A 20,631-nucleotide genomic window follows, 5' to 3' on the forward strand; every position below is an offset into this window, starting at 1 on the left:
CACATGGAAATGAATTTCCTTAGATATGAATCATGTTATACTAAAACCCCTTCAACTGCTAGTTCAAGTTGGTTGTGCCCATTTGACCAGCCTGGCCTCAGAGCCATACAGAACATATTTTACGTATTTCTGAGCACCGCCAAGAAGTATGATCCCTACTAATGGTCCAGTTACTTTAGACAGAAACTAAAGTAGGGCGGTTGACAGGGAGGATGGGTAGGCATTTTCTGCGACTCTCTAGCAATCCAAAGGTTGCATGTTGAAAGTCGTGTCGGGGACAACTGTAGCATTTTGCACTGCCACTTATCCAGAATTCTGCAGCCTGCCTGGTTTTCAACCTTCCCAAGTTCTCTCATGTCATCAAGCACCTCCGCAACACTCCACTGGCTTCCAGTCGATACTTGCATCCTCTACAAGACCATTGTGCTTACAGAACATCAGAGTCTCTGCCCATCTTCCAAATACATCTGAAACCTTATCTCTTCAAACAGTATTTTAAATAATAATCCTCCTCACCTTGACCCCTCCCCCCCTAAAATACAAATAAAACACTGAACCAGCACTTGCACTTGACCCCCCCCCCCCCACCCACGTCTATGCCCGTGATATATGGTTGTCCCACCTAGCTATCTTAAGATTAATTCACTAACTGTAAGTCGCTCTTGGTAAGAGCGTCTGTTAAGTAATAAAATGTAAATGTCAAATGTATGTAGCTAACCCTTCCCCTAACCCTTATTCTAAACTTAACCCAATTCACCTAACCTGCTATGTAAATCATCCTAACCTTTGTCATTAGTTCACCTAACCACCAACGTAATCAAGCAACCTGGTCTCATCCAAGATGTATGATAACTTACATCATCCAATTTGTATGTTATTGTAAGACCGCTATTCATAATGTAACCTAACGTAACATATCATAATAAATGGAGTGTCCGAATTACATACAGAAAAATACAAATTGCCCTGAGGCCATGTGGATTTGACTTCATCTGGTCATTATGTGCTCTACCAAAAGAAGCAGGCTGGAATTAGAGGTTGCAGGGTGTTCATTTAGTAACCACGCTGTAGCTTTTTTTCATCAATCCAGAGGCATGCATGTCCCTGTGCTGTTGCCTGGGCTGACGCCTAGTCCATGCCAAGCTACACGCATTCCATTCAGTTCACCAATCACAGCTAACCCTCAAAAGCAGGCCTTCTCTTACTGTAGGTCAAGGCAGGTATGTAGCTATTTCCTAGGCAGTTGTGTTATGCAAACATAGCTCAGGGTGATGTGGTTTACCATGTTGGAAGTGCACACTATGAGTACCTTAACATTACATGCTGACTACACCAGCCATGCGCGTGCCTCCGCCATCATGCACATGTTGATTTTGTCTATACCCACTAGACGTGATAATGACACTAAGGTTTAAATACCAAAATCAACTGTGAATCAGTGATATTAATTTGGGGGCAGGTGGAAACACACAGACTCTTGGACATTTAGCTAGGTAGCTGTTGCTAGCTAGTTTGTCCTGGGAGATGAGCATCGGGTTGTTATTTGACCTGACCTGCACATGGTCCTATTTTTTGGCTGGTTCTTTGTAGAATTTTGAACCGGAGTCAAACAAAATCGTGCGTTTGTCTACTCGGACAATTAATCTACAGATAAAAATGGTAACCTAGCCAGTTTTTTTAGAAACATCTTTAATACATCTCTCCTTTGTTTATTTTTCCAGCATCCACATGGGTTTGTGTCTTCCTGATATCCAATATTGAGGGGACTTGTGGAGCGTCTCAAATAGAAGTTATATTTTAGTGCTGGATAATGCAGTTGTGCGAGCAGTGTAAGTGAAAAACATGTATGTGTACACTTATTTTGCAAGGCTCGCCCGTTCAGCGTGGCCGGTGTGGTTTCCTTGAGACTTTCTTGATAAAACTGTTTCATTGTTTTCTTTCCTAAAAACAGAAAATAAAATTGGACAGTGGAGCAACCGCTGTTAAATCTGGCCCATCATTTCATACTTGGAGAAGTGCCTCTAGTGCCTCCGTGTCTCTGGAGAGTGCTCATGGCCTCTACTGCAGCTTAGACCCATCACTGTTTCCTTCCACAGCTGGCTGCCTGCCCTGTGGTCTGGTCATTCACTGACCTCCTTCCTTACTAAGGAACACTATAGTAGATTAGCCCTGAGGATTAGTGCAGTGTATTCCGAATGGTGGCTGAAGACTAGCTGTAAAAAAAAATATTAGTTTCACATCCTATATTACTAGTTTATTCGTTCACTTAAAAATTTTGGCCAACCAAAAACCACTGATTTCAACATTTAACAAACTAATCATCTATATGTACAAGCACTACTTTGAACCATTTACACAGACCATTTCACAAAACCACATTTACTGGAAGAACTGTGCAGACGCAAAGTTTGGTAACAGAATTACGGTAAAATCTCCCTCTGTTTTTTATTGGGAACACATTTTCCCAAAACACTGTTAAATATCTGCTCCGAATTAAAGGCCAGGTTGCACTATATATTACCACAAACCTAAAAACGTAGATTGATGATATTCAATCGAAACGGTCTTTATGCTATAGTACATTTTTTATTATACAGTTCTATTTTCGCAATTTGAATTACGTTTATCAAAAAACTCCTATACGAACAATACATTGCGGCTTTGATGTCAAGAGAGGAACGGCCTGGTGGTTGAGGCAGCGCACTGTTAACCAGCATGCATGCTTGGTCAAGATGGGAAGAAAGACTTACCGCTTCGGACAGACTGCGCCAAGGGTACCCCTGGCGCTTTGTCCCAAATGATTACGATGGTTAAGTGCAAGAGTGTTTTTGCCATGTAGTTGAGGCTAAAACCGGTTCTTTGCCTACAGCAGACTCCAAGTCCACTGACACCATCGGTCTTACAGCACCACGGGGGCGGCTTCGGTGATGGATGTGAACTGGGTAAGTACTAAAGTGCCCAAAGAGTTTTGTTATATTATGTTCCTAGTAGATCATTATCAAAAACGAAGATCTAGCATGGTGTTTGGGGATGAAATATGCTCGCTAGCAAGCAACCTAACTACAACAATTCCATTAATAGAATACTGCACGTTTTGCAGAAATGAATGGTCAAATATCAAATCGGATTAGTGTTAATTTTTATTTCAAAGTATATCTTTAATTTTGCTGTACTGCCTATTGGCTAATATAATTTACAGGATATCATGGTAGCCAATGTTTGCGTTACCCATTGTCTGGAACTACTGCAGTTAGTAGTAGCACTCATGTTAGCATGTGGCTAGCTATAGTTGAAGTCGGAATTTTACATACATCTTAGCCAAATACATTTAAACTCAGTTTTTCACAATTCCTGACATTTAATCCTAGTAAACATTCCCTGTCATAGGTCAGTTAGGATCACCACTTTATTTTAATTATGTGAAATGTCAGAGTAATAATAGAGAGAATGATTTATTTCAGCTTCTATTTCTTTCATCACATTCCCAGTGGGTCAGAAGTGTACATACATTCAAATAGTATTTGGTAGCATTGCCTTTAAATTGTTTATCTTGGGTCAAACGTTTGGGTAGCCTTCCACAAGCTTCCCACAATAAGTTGGGTAAATTTTGGGCCATTCCTCCTGACAGAGCTGATGTAACTGAGTCAGGTTTGTAGGCCTCCTTGCTCGCAAACACTTTTTTCAGATCTGTCCACAAATTTTCTAAAGGATTGAGGTCGGCTCTTTGTGATGGCCACTTCAATACCTTGACTTTGTTGTCCTTAAGCCATTTTGCCACAACTTTGGAAGTATGCTTGGGGTCATTGTCCATTTGGAAGACCCATTTGCGACCAAGCTTTAACTTCCTGACTGATGTCGTGACTGATGTTGTTTCCATATATCCACATAATTTTGTCTCCTCATGATGCCCTCTATTTTGTGAAGTGCACCAGTCCCTTCTGCAGCAAAGCACCCCCACAACATGATGCTGCCACCCCCGTGCTTCACAGTAGGGATGGTGTTCTTCGGCTTGCAAGCCTCCCCCTTTTTCCTCCAAAAATAACGATGGTCATTATGGCCAAACAGTTCTATTTTTGTTTCATCAGACCAGAGGACATTTCTCCTAAAAAGTACGATCTTTGTCCCCATGTGCAGTTGCAAACTGTAGTCTGGCTTTTTATGGCGGTTTTGGAGCAGTGGCTTCATCCTTGCTGAGCGATATAGGACTTGTTTTACTGTGGATATAGATATTTTTGTACCTGTTTCCTCCAGCATCTTCACAAGGTCCTTTGCTGTTGTTCTGGGATTGATTTGCACTTTCCGCACCAAAGTACGTCGATCTCTAGGAGACAGAACGCTTTTCCTTCCTGAGCGGTATGATGGCTGCGTGGTCCCATGGTGTTTATACTTGTGTACTATTGTTGGTACAGATTAACATGGTACCTTCAGGCGTTTGGAAATTGCTCCCAAGGATGAACCAGACTTGTGGAGGTCTACACTAATTTTCGGAGGTCTTGGCTGATTTCTTTTGATTTTCCCACGATGTCATGCAAAGAAGCACTGTGTTTGAAGATAGACCTTGAAATACATCTACAGGTACACCTCCAATTGACTCAAATCATGTCAATTAGTCTATCAGAAGCTTCTAAAGCCATGACATAATTCTCTGGATTTTTCAAAGCTGTTTAAAGGCACAGTCAACTTAGTGTATGTACACTTCTGACACACTGGAATTGTGATACCGTGAATTATAAGTGAAATAATCTGTCTGTAAACAATTGTTGGAAAAATGACTTGTGTCATGCACAAAATAGATGTCCTAACCGACTTGCCAAAACTATAGTTGGTTCACAAGACATTTGTGGAGTGGTTGAAAAACGAGTTTTAATGACTCCAACCTAAGTGTATGTAAACTTCCGACTTAAACTGTATATCTACCATTGGCCAACAGAGTTTTGCCCGTTTTGTTATCGACAATCAATGTCTACTATGATGGAAAAGGTTTATCTTGATTTTGTATAAGAGTACAAGAAATGCTGATGTGCTGAACTGCTAATAAGTGATGTGTTTCAAGGCTGCTAGTGGTTATCTAGTAGGGGTAAGCCAGCAGGGGTGTAAAAGGGGCGATGCTAAAAGCCTGTGTGTACAATATTTTTGGGCTTATACAGAATAAAGAAATCACAGGATATGGTCAGATGATAATTTGGCTTTATTCAGAGTGCCAAAATATTTGTTCTAAAACAATCGGTATGATGTGGGTCTTTACTCGTATGTGGACAGTGGCTTCACTCCCACTCATGTAGTGCTTCTCTTAACATCACTTTTCCAAATGCTTTTCCGACATGACTCTGGTCAAATTCGGATAAAATATACATTTCCCCCAATATAAACATGTAAAGTGATATGTCTGGGACTTTTAGTTGGAAGGATAATGCAACCTAATTCTGCAATATTTTCTTTAAGATTCAAAGATGTCTGCAGAAAGATTGCCAGCTATGACATGACACCTTGAGTTTAAAAAAATATATTTTGAAGTGAAGTGGATTCACACCTGGTAACAGAATTAAGGTAAAGGAGTTACATTATGGGTCCCTGATCTGTACTTACAGAAATGCATAATTATGGATATGAATGTAATTCTCTTCATGGTGATGTATCCTGAATAGTTAGAATTATGCAATATCATCCATTAGGTATATTTGGGTGTTCACCCGTAAAAGTATTGATTAATTCAAGGTTTATACAAATATGTCCATTCAATAGACAATTCAGTCAGATAAACAATAGTCCAAAACCCATGTCTCTACCATATATGGTTAAAAACTTACTAGCGACTTACTCAAGTGATGGCACCGACAGAGATGGTCGCCTCGCTTCGTGTTCTTCGCCTTCTTAGGAAACTACTCAGTTTTTTTTAAATGTATTATTTCTTATACTGTTACCCCAGGAAATCTTAAGTCTTAATACATACAGCTGGGAAGAGCTATTGGATATAAGAGCAAAATCAACTTACCTGAAGCGGATCTTCTGTTTGGACCATCACCCAGGACAATGGATCGGATCCCAGTAGGCGACCCAAAACAACAGCGCTGCAGAACGGGCTACTCGCCAATGTCCAGTCTCTTGAGAACAAGGTAGACGAAATTCGAGCAAGGGTTTGCCTTCCAGAGAGACATCAGAGATTGTAACACTCTCGGTTTCACAGAAACACGGCTCACTCAGGATACGTTATCCGAGTCGGTACAGCCACCCGGTTTCTTCACGCATCGCGCCGACAGAAACAAACATCTCTCTGGTAAGAAGAAGGGCAGGGGTGTATGCCTTATGATTAACGAGTCGTGGTGTGATCATAAAGACATACAGGAACTCAAGTCCTTTTGTTCACCTGACCTAGAATTCTTTACAATCAAATGCTGACTGCATTATCTACCAAGAGAATTCTCTTCGATTATAATCACAGCCATGTATATCCCACCCAAAGCAGACACCTCGACAGCCCTGAAAGAACTTCATTGGACTCTATGTAAACTGGAAACCACATATCCTGAGGCTGCTTTTATTGAAGCTGGGGATTTTAACAAGGCTAATCTGAAAATCCCTAAATTTTGTCAGCATATCAACAAAATTCTGGATTATTGCTACTCTAACTTCCGTGACGCATACAAAGCCCTCCCTCGTCCTCCTTTCGGCAAATTGACCACAACTCCATTTTTGTTGCTTCCAGCCTATAGACAGAAATTAAAACAGGAAACGCCCGTGCTCAGGTCTGTTCAACGCTGGTCCGACCAATCTGATTCCACGCACAAGATTACTTCAATCACGTGGACTGGGATATGTTCAATATAGCCTCAGACAACAACATTGATGTATACGCTGATTCGGTGAGCGAATTTATTAGCAAGTGCATCAGAGGTGTTGTACCCACTGTGACTATTAAAACCTTCCCCAACCAGAAACCGTGGATTGATGGCAGCATTCGCACAAAACTGAAAGCGCAAACCACAACTTTTAATCATGGCAAGGCGACCGGAAACATGACCGAATACAAACAGTGTAGCTATTCCCCCTGCAGGGCAATCAAACAAGCTCATGGTCAATATAGAGACAAAGTAGAGTCACAATTCAATGGCTCAGACACAAGACGTATGTGGCAGGGTCTTCAGTCAATGATGGATTACAAAAAGAAAACCAGCCCCATTGCGGACACCGATGTCTTGCTCACAGACAAACTAAAAAACTTCTTTGCTCGCTTTGAGGACAATACAGTGCCACTGACACAGCCCGATACTGAAACCTTTGGGTTCTCCTTCACCACAGCCAATGTGAGTAAAACATTTAAACATGTTAACCCTCGCAAGGCTGCCTGCCCAGATGGCATCCCTAGCCACGACCTCAGAGCATGCGCAGATCCGCTGGCTGGTGTGTTTATGGACATATTCAATCAACCCCTATCCGAGTCTGCTGTTCCCACATGCTTCCTGTTCCCCAGAAAGCTAAGGTAACTGAGATAAACGACTATCGCCCCATAGCACTCACTTCCGTCACCATGAAGTGCTTTGAGAGACTAGTCAAGGATCATATCACCTCAACCCTACCTGACGCCAAAGACCCACTCCAATTTGTTTACCGCCCTAATAGGTCCACAGAAGAGGCAATCGCAATCACACTGCCCTAACCCATCTGAACAAGAGGAATACCCATGTAAAGAATGCTGTGCATCGATTACTGCTCAGCATTCAACACCATAGTACCCTCCAAACTCGTCATTAAGCTCGAGACCCTGGGTCTCGACCCCGCCCTGTACAACTGGGTCCTGGACTTCTTGACGGGCCGCCCCCAGGGGGTGAGTGTAGGAAACAACATCTCCACCTGGCTAATCCTCAACACTGGGGCCCCACAAGGGTGCTTTCTCAGCCCTCTTCTGTATTCCCTGTTCACCCATGACTGCGTGGCCATGCAAGCCTCCAACTCAATCATCAAGTTTGCAGACGACACTACAGTTGTAGACTTGATTACCAACAATGACGAGCCGGCCTACAGGGAGGTGGTGAGGGCCCTCGGAGTGTGGTGTCAGGAAAATAACCTCACACTCAACGTCAACAAAACAAAGGAGATGGTTGTGGACTTCAGGAAACAGCAGAGGGAGCACCCCCCTATCCACATCGACGGGACAGTAGTGGAGAAGGTGGAAAGTTTTAAGTTCCTCGGCGTACACATCACAGGCAAACTGAAATGGTCCACCCACACAGACAGCGTGGTGAAGAAGGCGCAACAGTGCCTCTTCAACCTCAGCAGGCTGAAGAAATTTGGCTTGTCACCAAAAACACTCACAAACGTTCACAGATGCACAACCGAGAGCATCCTGTCGGGCTGTATCACTGCCTGGTACGGCAACTGCTCCGCCCACAACCGCAAGGCTCTCCAGAGGGTAGTGAGGTCTGCACAACGCATCACCGGGGGCAAACTACCTGCCCTCCAGGACACCGACACCACCCGATGTCACAGGAAGGCCAAAAAGATCATCAAGGACAACAACCAACCGAGCCACTGCCTGTTCACCCCGCTATCATCCAGAAGGCGAGGTCAGTACAGGTGCATCAAAGCTTGGACCGAGACACTGAAAAACAGCTTCTAATTCAAGGCCAACAGACTGTTAAACAGCCATCACTAACATTGAGTGGCTGTTGCCATCATAGTGACTCAAATCTCTAGCCACTCTAATAATTAAAAATTGGATGTAATAAATGTATCACTAGTCACTTTAAACAATGCCCCTTTATATAATGTTTACATACCCTACATTACTCATCTCATATGTATATACTGTACTGTATACCATCTACTGCATCTTGCCTATGCCGTTCAGGCCATCGCTCATCCATATATTTATATGTACAGTACATATTCTTATTCATTCCTTTACACTTGTGTGAATAAGGTAGCTGTTGTGAAATTGTTAGATTACTTGTTAGATATTACTGCACGGTTGGAACTAAAAGCACAAGCATTTTGCTAAACTCTCATTAACATCTGCTAACCCTGTGTATGTGACCAATAAAATGTGATTTGATTTGACTATAGCATATTTCGAGTGAATGGAATGTCATCACAGCCATGGTCAAAGTGGTCACTTAAGTGATAATACCCTCGAAGCCTGTGTTTGGAGGATACATTGGCATGGGTGTTATGCACTTGAGTGAAGACCCAAAAGCGGTTTAACAGAAACAGAGTTCTTTTAATGAAAAAACAGGAATGGCATAGATCCTCTTCCGACGTTGTCAATGGCACAATAGACTACCCGCAGAGAGGGCGACAAATGAAACATAAAGTCCCTCTGATGAATAGCTGGTTTGCAGGTCGCTCGCGGTCGGTGCGGGTCACAGAGGAACGGTGGTACCTGATCACACGTAGCATATGATGAACTGGACACAGTGCAAACAAAAGATAGTTAGAAGTGTACAGGATGCACCTGCCAGGCAGACTCCGACAGGATAGGACTAGGAGGAAGCAAACGAGACGATAGCTTGCTTCTGGCATGAGAAACACAAACGAGAATCTGACACCAAAAGTAGCAGGAACAGAGAGAGAAATAGAGACCTAATCAGAGGGAAAAAAGGGAACAGGTGGGGAAAGGGTGAACGAGCTAGTTAGGGGAGATGAGGAACAGCTGGAGAAGGAGAGAAAGAGAAGGTAACCTAATAAGACCAGCAGAGAGAGACAGAGTGAAGAGAAAGGACAGGAACAGACATAATAAGACATGACAATGGGTGTTGTTAGGCCTGCAAACCATGCCAATATATCCTCCAAACCCCGGCTTCAAGGGCATTATCACTTCTTTACAAAGGGCTATCAAAATATTCAAATAATGGTTGACATATTTTTAAAAAACAACGTTATTTTGATTAATTTATTCATACTATTTCATCCTTCCACAAGATATAGTCCCGACACACATCTAGGGTTGCTATCCAAGCCCTCTGGTCGTTTGTTCTATTGGTTCGGTTGCCAGAGATGCGACCCAGTCGTTCAGTCTTTTTGTTCTGTATCTATGGACGGGACCCAGTCGTTCGTTCTAAATGTTCCATTGCCATACTGGGTGGCAACATTATTATCCCTTGCTTTCTAGCTAGTCAACAACAGTCACGTCAAACAGTGCAGCAAGAATAACAACTGTAGCTGCCTTTGCATTTGTTTAAGCTGTTTTTTGGATACATCCAAAACAATGAGCTAATGAAGCGCAGTAAACTAGCTGCACTTTGTTTCATTTGACCTTTTTTCAATTGACATTTCTTTGTATATATCCATAAAAATTATGCTGATTCGTGATTTCGACTGGCTGAGACAAACTGCCTGACTGTCTGTCTCTTCTCGACACCTTCATTACTATGGTACAGCTGGAGATCGAATTTGAATATTGAAACAATGTTGCAAATGTCGGAGAGACACAGAAAGGTTTATACAAATCTCCGCTGTTGAACACAAAATGTTAGTCTAAAAGAAATGTGAGATAATGTCTAGCTGCTTTTTATAGTGGAGAGCAAGTTTATAAATTGCCTGGCAGGGCTGATAAGACAGTGGATTGCACAGCCAGATGGAACAGAGTAAATAGGCATTTTAACATCATATATTTAGCTGGTGGTAACTTGTGGAATAGACACCGACTGGAATGCGGTTATAACCAATCAGCATTCTGGATTAGAACCACACATTGTATAATTAAGGAATAAGGCCTAAGGAGGTGTGGTATATGACCAATATAACACGGCTAATGGATGTTCTCATCCACGACGCAACGCGGAGTGCCTGGACACAGTCCTTAGCCGTGGTATATTGGCCATATATCACACCCCTGAAGAGCCTTATTGCTATTATAAACTGGTTACCAACATCATTAGAGCTGTAATACTAAATGTTTTTGTCATACCCGTGGTATATGGTCTGAAATACCATGGCTTTCAGAATTTAGGGCTCAAATCACCCAATTTATAATGCTCAATAGAACTGTGGTGCTGCTCTGCTGCAGAACGGCACTAACTTTCGAATGTCAAGTAACAAGCTGCAGATTTGTGAGTGAAAACATGGGCTGTTTCTAAATGAAATCCGCTGAATACAAAACTATATAGGAGACTAAATATATATTTATTTACAAAGCTAAACATACTGAATTTCAGGATCCACCCTCTGCAAAGACAATCTGTTCCTGTTTTCATTGTGTATGCCTGAGTCTTTCCCTTTAAATCGCCATAGAAATGGCCCCTCTCAATGTTAATTGATCGCGATTATAGGCAATGAAAGCCAAGGATCTGGAGGTGAAAATGAAGAAGTATGAAGCTGATTTTGAATGGTCCCAACCAGCGGAAACACCTCCAAATGGTACCACCTCACAACACCAAATATGGAAGAGATACAACCAAGAGAGGCTAGCAACAATCACAGCAAATAACATTTTAATTTCATCAACACTGTCAAGTACAAATATATTAAGGTTATAATATTTCAGAGAACAATCTAATGATTAATTGAATGTAATTTATGACATAGAGCAAATAAAACTACATTATGAAATACATTTCATAGCAGCCTCTTGAATTAACCCGTTTATCTCTACATTGTACAGCTGTGAGTGAACGCCCTACATACACTACATGACCAAACATATGTGGACACCTGCTCATTTAACATCTCATTTCAAATCCATGGGCATTAATATGGAGTTGGTCCCCCCTTTGCTGCTGTAACAGCCTGCACTCTTCTGGGAAGGCTTTCCACTAGATGTTGGAACATCGCTGCGGGGACTTGCTTCCATTCAGCCACGAGAGCATTAGTAAGGTCGGGAACTGATGTTGGGCGATTAGGCCTGGCTCACAGACAGCGTACCAATTCATCCCAAAAGTGTTCAATGGGGTTGTGGTTAGGGATCAGTGCAGGCCAGTCAAGTACTTCCACACCAATCTCAACAAACCATTTCTGTATGGACCTCGCTTTGTGGAAGAAAGGGCCTTCCAAAAACTGTTGCCACAAAGTTGGAAGCGCAGAATCGTCTAGAACGTCATTGTATGCTGTAGCGTTAAGATTTCCCTTCACTGGAACTAAGGGGCCGAGTCAGAACAATGAAAAACAGCACCAGACCATTATTCCTCCTCCACCAAACTTTACAGTTGGAACTATGCAATCTGGCAGGTCGCGTTCTCCTGACATCCTCCAAAACCAGATTTGTCCGTCAGACTGCCAGATGGTGAAGCGTGATTCATCACTCCAGAAAACTTTTTTCCAATGCTCCAGAGTCCAATGACAGCAAGCTTTACACCACTCAAGCTTATGCTTGGCATTGCACATGGTGATCTTAGGCTTGTGTGCGGCTGATCGTCCATGGAAACTTATTTCATGAAGCTCCAGATGAACAGTTATTGTGCTGACCTTGCATCCAGAGGCAGTTTGGAACTCGGTAGTGAGTGTTGCAACCGAGGACAGACTATTTTAACGCGCTATGCGCTTCAGCACTCAGCGGTCCCATTCTGTGAGCTTGTGTGGCCTACCACTTCATGGCTGAGCCATTGCTGCTCCTAGACGTTTCCACTTCCCAATAAGAGAGCTTACAGTTGACCAGGGCAGCTCTAGCAGGGCAGAAATTTGATGAACTGACTTGTTGGAAAGGTGGCATTCATTGACGGTGCCACATTGAAAGTCACTGAGCTCTTCAGTAAGGCCATTCTAATGCAAATGTTTCTCTATGTAGATTGCAGGGCTTTGTGCTCAATTTGATACACCTGTCAGCAACAGTGTGCCTGGAATATCCAAATCCACTCATTTGAAGCTGTGTCCACATACTTTTCTGTATATAGTGTATATGGGTATTATTCTACACACAGGCTATTATTCTACGCACACACACTGGTCTCTACCTACACACTCACACATACTTACACTGACACACACACACACACACACACACACACACACACACACACACACACACACACACACACACACACACACACACACACACACACACACACACACACACACACACACACACACACACACACTACGTACATAAATATATACATAAATACGCTGCTGCTACAGCTCAGTCTATTATCAGTCTGTTATCTGTCCTGTTGCCTAGTCACTTTACCCCTACCGAAATGTACATATTGTAGCTATCTCAATGACCTCGTACCCCTGCACATTGACTTGGTAATGGTTTTTATTCCCTGTATATAGCCATGTTACTTTTACTCGTTATTGTTTTTCACTGTGTACTTATTCCTCCTGCCACTATTTCATATTTAACTCTACATTGTTGGAAAAGGACACGTAAGTAAGCACCGGACCAAAAATCTACAAAAATCTTCAACTACTTTTCAACGTCCATGGTTGTCTGGTGCTTAGTGGGTGCGGATGCTGGTTACAGTAAATGGAAAGAGAGGGGGCTCACATGGGTAGGTGCCAGTAAGCCGGGACAGGTAACATTAACTGGAGAGAGAGAAAATAGAGAGGAGGGAAGGAGGGGTTGTCCAGACTTTTTTTACACTCTCGCTTTGACCACCAGATGACAGAAAGAGAGAGAAAACATTTATGATCTGAACATAACATTATGCCAGTGGAAGGGAGGACAATAGCAGGAGACCCTATGAGCTGAACATAACATTATGCCAGTGGAAGGGAGGACAGTACCAGGAGACCCTATGAGCTGAACATAACAGTATGCCAGTGGAAGGGAGGACAATAGCAGGAGACCCTATGAGCTGAACATAACAGTATGCCAGTGGAAGGGAGGACAGTACCAGGAGACCCTGTGAGCTGAACATAACAGTATGCCAGTGGAAGGGCGGACAGTAACAGGAGACCCTATGAGCTGAACATAACAGTATGCCAGTGGAAGGGAGGACAGTACCAGGAGACCCTATGAGCTGAACATAACAGTATGCCAGTGGAAGGGAGGACAGTAACAGGAGACCCTATGAGCTGAACATAACAGTATGCCAGTGGAAGGGAGGACAGTACCAGGAGACCCTATGAGCTGAACATAACAGTATGTCGGTAGAAGGGAGGACAGTAGCAGGAGACCCTATGAGCTGAACATAACAGTATGCCAGTGGAAGGGAGGACAGTAACAGGAGACCCTATGAGCTGAACATAACAGTATGCCAGTGGAAGGGAGGACAGTAGCAGGAGAGCCTATGAGCTGATCATAACAGTATGCCAGTGGAAGGAGGACCGTAGCAGGTGACTCAACTGTGGTTTGTGACTACTATGAATTCCCATTGTAGCCAATTAATTGCAGTAATTCCGTTACTTATAATTAAGTTGCCGAATTACAAGTTTTAATCACTTAATAACACATAAACAAAAATGGATATCAGTAAAAACACTAATTGGTAGGTCTACCTGAACTTGCATTATCCTCCCTCCTCATGAGGGAGAGAAATTAGAAAATATCTTAAAGATATGTGGGTTTTGTTAATGGAATTACAAGGCACAAGCGAATGTTTCTTAAACTTACAGAAGGTAAATAATTTATTCAAATTATTAAAGTGTTCATATTAGTTGGCAGGGGTCTTTACTTCAACATTATTGTGTTTTGATGTATTTCTAATACCTTTTAAAACTTTTTCTGGTAGATGTTTTCTGTGACCCCTTTTTCATCCGATTAACCAAAAATCCAAGCCATTACTTAAGCCTAATTTCTAAGGAAAATGGTTGAAAAATGTATCTATGCCTTCATTTCCCAGAAATATATACTCTTAGCTTTCATTAGACACACAATTGAATATGCTTCTATGAACTTCACATATTGGTTCTCATGGGTCCTTTACATGGAAATGAGTAAAAAATTATATGGGTGAAGTGAAAGTAGGTAAGAGTTAAGGTTGTTAAAGCAGAAGAAAGTTGACGGTTATGCATAAAAAAAACTTAATGGTTAAGGTTAAGTAATGGTTAAGGTTAAGTAATGGTTAAGGTATGGGATAAGGTTAAAATGGGAAGAAAGAACATTACGATTACCCGCCACTGGGATTGAACCTGTGATCCTCAAAGCCAAAGCACATGGTTTAAGCCCATCCTCTATCCCCATCCACAACACTGTAGCAAGCCGCGAGCCTACGAGATGGCAATACGCGCTCACATTGCCCCTAGTGGACAGCATTGACGGCATCTCCTAACGTCCTGGGGACCTGGAGAAACGTTGAATACTGAAGTCGATCTGGTGTGATCTCACTGGGGTCACAGCCTAGGAAACATTTAGGAGCAACTGGATAACAAATGCAGGGAGGTCTTTGCACATGCCCTGTCTCTTTGCTCTAACCCAAACGCATTCACAATCACAACAGCTGTATATACTCAATGACATGTATTTACAAGGTTTGGCTTACTGAGTGACTGCAAACCAAACATGACTGACAGACACTAAGACAAGACCTTGCAGCAGAGGCATTCCTGATGTGACAAGAGTAAACACTGAGAGACATCCATCACAGGCCATTTACTGACAAGTCTGATCAAATACAGAGGGAAGTTCCTCCACTTCCTTATCCTCTTGGTAATTCCACTACGGTAAATAAATCAGGGACAATACGGAAGTCTCCCCTTTGTCGCTCTCTGCTGTCCAGCTGTTTTCTGGTCAGCAGACAGAGAGAAAAACTCAACTGTCAGTGTGAAAAAAATGTAAGTCTTCCTTTTCTTTGTAGATAAAAGTAGGTTTCTTATAAGAAACATACAATAATTCTAAAAATACTGCCGCCGTGTGTTTGTGTGTGACACTAATCCAAGTTTTACTTCAGCCTCTTTGTAAGTAGTAGCCATAGAAGCCACAATCTCAAACGTACTCTCTGTGGTCAAACAAAGAGAAACATAACACTGCAGATTCAGGGAGAGAGAGAGCTGAGAGTAGAAGACAAATGTGGGAGAAGACGGGTGAGAAGGGAGAGAAGGAGGAGAGAAAGAGCATGCAAAAGAGCCAGAGTCTCCCAGTAGACCGAGAAGAGGCGGCGGATGCAGGCGTTTGGGGGCTACGAAGCTAAAGTCCTTCTGCAAACAGTCAGGAAATCTTTGAAGGCCGGACCAACAGACGAAGTACTGTCTGTCTGAGGGAATGCTCAACTGTGACCAGCCAGACCACATCCTCTACTGCATATTTTACTACTTCTCTGATGTCTCTCTCCTGTATATTTTAAAGAAGTTAGTCTGACCTTGGGGAGGCAGCCGCTTCGATAATATGTGAATGGTAAACAGGGCAAGACATTACACATACAAAATGTCCTATCTAAGCTAAATCAATGTGGCTAAATCATAATGAGGGTACATATCTCCTTATTTCAATTATCTTTACCTGCTTCTCAATGTGGTTAATTTGTGAAGCCTTATATTGATCACTGAATGACAGAGAAAAGTATAAGGATGCATTGGAGAAGGATTACACTGGCCCAACTACTCAGACAGCGCACATACACCTCGCCGATGTCGGCCTGACAGCGGTATATTGTTAGTAGATTGCGTTCCATTTAGAAGGATGGCGGGAGGGCGGCTGTGAGTGTAGGAGGTCGAAATGCATTTCGCGCTGCACCGTCACATGGCCGCTCAGCATCACAGAGTTGGCCGTAGATCTTGTAGACATCAACATTGGGACCCAGATAGCACACATACCAGTACCAGTCAAACGTTTGGACACACTTACTCATTCTATGGTTTTTCTTTATTTGTACTATTTTCTACATTGTAGAATAATAGTAAAGACATCAAAACTATGAAATAACACATATGGAATCATGTGGTAACCAAAAAAATGTTAAGCAAATCAAAATCTTATTTTATATTTGAGATTCTTCAAAGTAGCCACCCTTTGTCTTGATGAAAGCTTTGCACACTCTTGGCATTGTCTCAACCAGCTTCATGAGGTAGTCACCTGGAATGCATTTCAATTAACAGGTGTGCCTTGTTAAAAGTTACGTTGTGGAATTTCTTTCCTTCTTAATATGTTTCAACCAATCAGTTTAGTTGTGACAAGGTAGGGTTGGTATACAGAATATAGCCCTATTTGGTAAAAAGCCAAGTCCATATTATGAACAGTTCAAATAAAGCAGACAAACGAGTCCAAATTTGAGATTTTTGGTTCCAACTTCTGTGTCTTTGTGAGACGCAGAGTAGGTGAACGGATGATCTCCACATGTATGGATCCCACCATGAAGCATGGAGGAAGATGTGTGATGGTGCTTTGCTGGCGACACTGTCAATGATTATTTAGAATTCAAGGCACACTTCACCAGCATGGCTACCACAGCATTCTGCAGTGATACACCATCTCATCTGGTTTGCGCTTTGTGAGACTATCATTTATTTTTCAACAAGACAATGACCTAAAACACACCTCCAGGCTGTGTAAGGGTTATTTGACCAAGAAGGAGAGTGATAGAGCGCTTCATCAGATGACCTGGCCTCCACAGTCACCCAACTTCATCCCAGTTGAGATGTTTTGATATGAGTTGTGTCAGGATTTGGCCAGGGTTGTTCCGGGTTTTGGTCAGTAGATGCCCCCATTGTGCTTTTTGTCCCTATGTTTTCCCTTGATCCCCATTATTATTTGCACCTGTGTCTCGTTTCCCCTGATTGTATTTAAACCCTTTGTTTCCCTCAGTTCTGTGCTCTGTGTTTGTATGTTAGCACCCTGCCCTAGTGTTCTGTGTGCTCTTGTCGATTCCGGGTGACGTTCTTGTGGTATTCTGTTTTTTTTGTTTTTGTTTATTTTTGGTGAGTTTCTTTTGAGGTCTTTTTGTGTTTTACCTACCACCTTTTGGATTTGCCATTTTTTGTATTTTAGGATTTTTTCTTTATTAAATACACCGTCTTAAGTACTGCTGTGTCTGCCTCATCTTCTGGGTTTTGCTGTCTATTCGTGGCTCAGTTGGTTAAGTGACTGTTTCTCACTCCGGAGACCCAGGTTCAAAACCGGGTCCTGACAAGTTGAACTGCAGAGTGAAGGAAAAGTATCCAAAAAGTGCTCAGAATATGTGGGAACTCCTTCAAGACAGTTGGAAAAGCATTCCAGGTGACTATCTCATGAAGCTTGTTGAGAGAATGCTAAGAATGTTCAAAGCTGTCATCGAGGCAAAGGTTGGCTACTTTGAAGAATCTCAAATATATTTAGATTTGTTTAACATTTTTTTGGTTACTACATGATTCCATATGTGTTATTTCATATATTTGATGTCTTCACTATTATTCTACAATGTAGAAAATAGTAAAAATAAAGAAAAACCCTTGAATGAGTAGGTGTGTCCAAATTTTTGACTGGTATTGTACGTCTGCCCAAAGTAGTAACGATGTATACATGATACATCGGGAAGCTGTAGTATGGAGAGCATTAGCACATTGACAAGATGTCTTGCAGATGTTTATATGTCGGCCAGGCATCAACATTCTATTCGAATGTCTCGGGTGTTGTCTTGCCACTGTGCAAAAACGCTCTCTAAACGATATATTCCCTATACATTTTGATACCTCTGCCAAAAGTGTGCACGCTGACTGGGGACAAGTGTCACAAAAGAGCAGTTGGTTTTTTCTTTGTATTATATTTTACCAGATCTATTGTGTTATATTCTCCTACATTCATTTCACATTTCCACAAACTTCAAAGTGTTTCCTTTCAAATGGTACCAATAATATGCATATCCTTGCTTCAGGGCCTGAGCTACAGGCAGTTAGATTTGAGTATGTCATTTCAGGCGAAGATTGAAAAAAAGGGGCGGATCCTTAAGAGTTTTAACATGGTATAGCAATAGCCTAATAAACTTGAATCTTCTCTCTTCAGTTTTCCTCCCAAACAAAATCAGGTATAGTCTAGTATAGTCGCATGTAGCTCAGTTGTTAGAGCATGGTGCTTGTGGGTTCGTTTCCACGGGGATAAGTATGAAATATACAAAAATGTATGCGCTCACTAGTAAGTTGGGTCGGCTAAATTACTAAAATATAAAGCTTATTGTTTTTCATTATTGCCAGTATAATTTAACAGCTTTGACATGCATCCTCCAAACCGCGCTTGAAGGGCAAATGTTATCTAATGCCGACACCTCGGTGACATCTTGCCAATGTGCAAACTTTCTCCATACTACATTTTATTTGTATTTATGTCACGCTTATTTTACATCAGCGCGATGTATCATGTTACATCGTGCAGACATTGGCGAGACGTATACTGTATGGATATGTCTTAAAACCAGTTAAAATAATTAAAGATGACATGGGGTTAAATTCCAATCATGGTCAGTATCCTGGTTTCTTACCAAGCCTTCACAGGTGCTGATGGCGGCTGTCCCGCGCGCATTAGTAGGATCCGTCACGGTGCCGATCAGGTGGCACGCATTCTCCCCTGTGGTACGGTGCTCAGTCCGGTTCAGACTTCCGTTCCGCCACTCCAGAACATATTTGTTTGACACCAAATAGTTGTTGACTGTCAGATTAAAAAACAAATTGCGACCTTTGTAGGTCACTTTATAATAAACGCGTCCCTCCAACGGCCCCAAGTCTCGCTTGTGCCGCACGCGCTCAAAGCGGTGTGCTAGAGAGTGGGAGAGAAACTGTCCATCGCTGTCAACTTTGACTGGATGAACCATGGACACATCCGACTGGGACTGGAGAAAGCGACCTGAGGATAACATGGAAAAGTAATAACATTAGGCCAGTTGGATACAAATAACCACTACACTGAATTGTTCCAATACTTAAATTATAATTTCCAGATCAATCAGTTAATCATTTATCAAATTATAAATTAATTGATCAACCTGCCACTTGGCTAAAATTATGCACAAATGCATGCACTAACCTTGTAATGGCTAACTACGATGTGTGCTGTTTGTTGCATTGAATCTATGCATGTAAGTGAAATTGCAACAATAAAATCGCAACATTGTTGCAGTAATTATAGCCTTGGCTAGTTGTAACAACTGAGACACACTGACCTTGTTCTTCGTCTGGAGAGAGGCTACCAGGCAGCGAGAACTCGACATGGCTGGCAGACAAAAACAAAACAGAATGTAGCAGAAAAAGAACCCGGCTCACACGCGGACATCGCATATTTCATCTAACCAAAATCAAGAGATTGAAAACAATTCACTGGCATTGATGTTTCGATTGTGCTTTAGAGGTGGTCCAGCGACCTGTTTGTTCCATCAACAGCCAGCCATGATAAGGAGGAAAACATAGGCTGCATCGAAGAAGACCGGGTATAGGCTACAGAAGAACATGGTAAAAGTGGGAGAAAGCTCCAAGTTTGAGAGGGAGGGGAGGAGTGTTGTGAGGATAGTGTCTAATTTCTTTCCATGGGCGAGAGGGGAGCAGGAGCAGTGTGGTTTGCAGCTGCGACGCAGTGGGAGATAATTCAAACAGAATAGGCCACAGGCGGCCCCGGGCCAAAACCGTCCTAATATTGATTTTGTTTTTCACCAATAATTTAGTAAATCTGTAGTTACAAGTATTCCTACGAATAAAAAGAGAGACTTACGTGATCATGTCTCAATGTAATCAAGTTATGAAATGTTTATGTTATTTTCAAATACAATCTCATTTTGGGTTTACTTGTGGTCAATTTGCTGCAAATTTCTATAAATATGTTCCAGCCCTCTGACCATGCGCTCAGACAAAAATCGTCCTGTGACT

At 42.2% G+C, this 20,631-nt stretch overlaps 1 protein-coding gene across 1 annotated transcript in view; it reads right to left on the minus strand.

The window, feature by feature from the left end:
- LOC135544429 (A disintegrin and metalloproteinase with thrombospondin motifs 12-like) overlaps nucleotides 1–20,235 on the minus strand; it is a 57,932-nt gene extending 37,697 nt beyond the window's left edge. The window contains exons 1-2 of the mRNA XM_064972031.1: nucleotides 19,935–20,235; nucleotides 19,257–19,618 (exon numbers count right to left, since the gene is read on the minus strand). Of these exons, the coding sequence (XP_064828103.1) occupies nucleotides 19,257–19,618; nucleotides 19,935–20,049 (477 nt within the window). The 5' untranslated portion in view covers nucleotides 20,050–20,235. The remainder of the gene's footprint in view (nucleotides 1–19,256; nucleotides 19,619–19,934) is intronic.
- Between the last annotated feature and the right edge of the window lie 396 nt (nucleotides 20,236–20,631).

This window comes from Oncorhynchus masou, chromosome 1 (assembly GCF_036934945.1).
Source record: "Oncorhynchus masou masou isolate Uvic2021 chromosome 1, UVic_Omas_1.1, whole genome shotgun sequence".
Taxonomy (NCBI): Eukaryota; Metazoa; Chordata; class Actinopteri; order Salmoniformes; family Salmonidae; genus Oncorhynchus; species Oncorhynchus masou.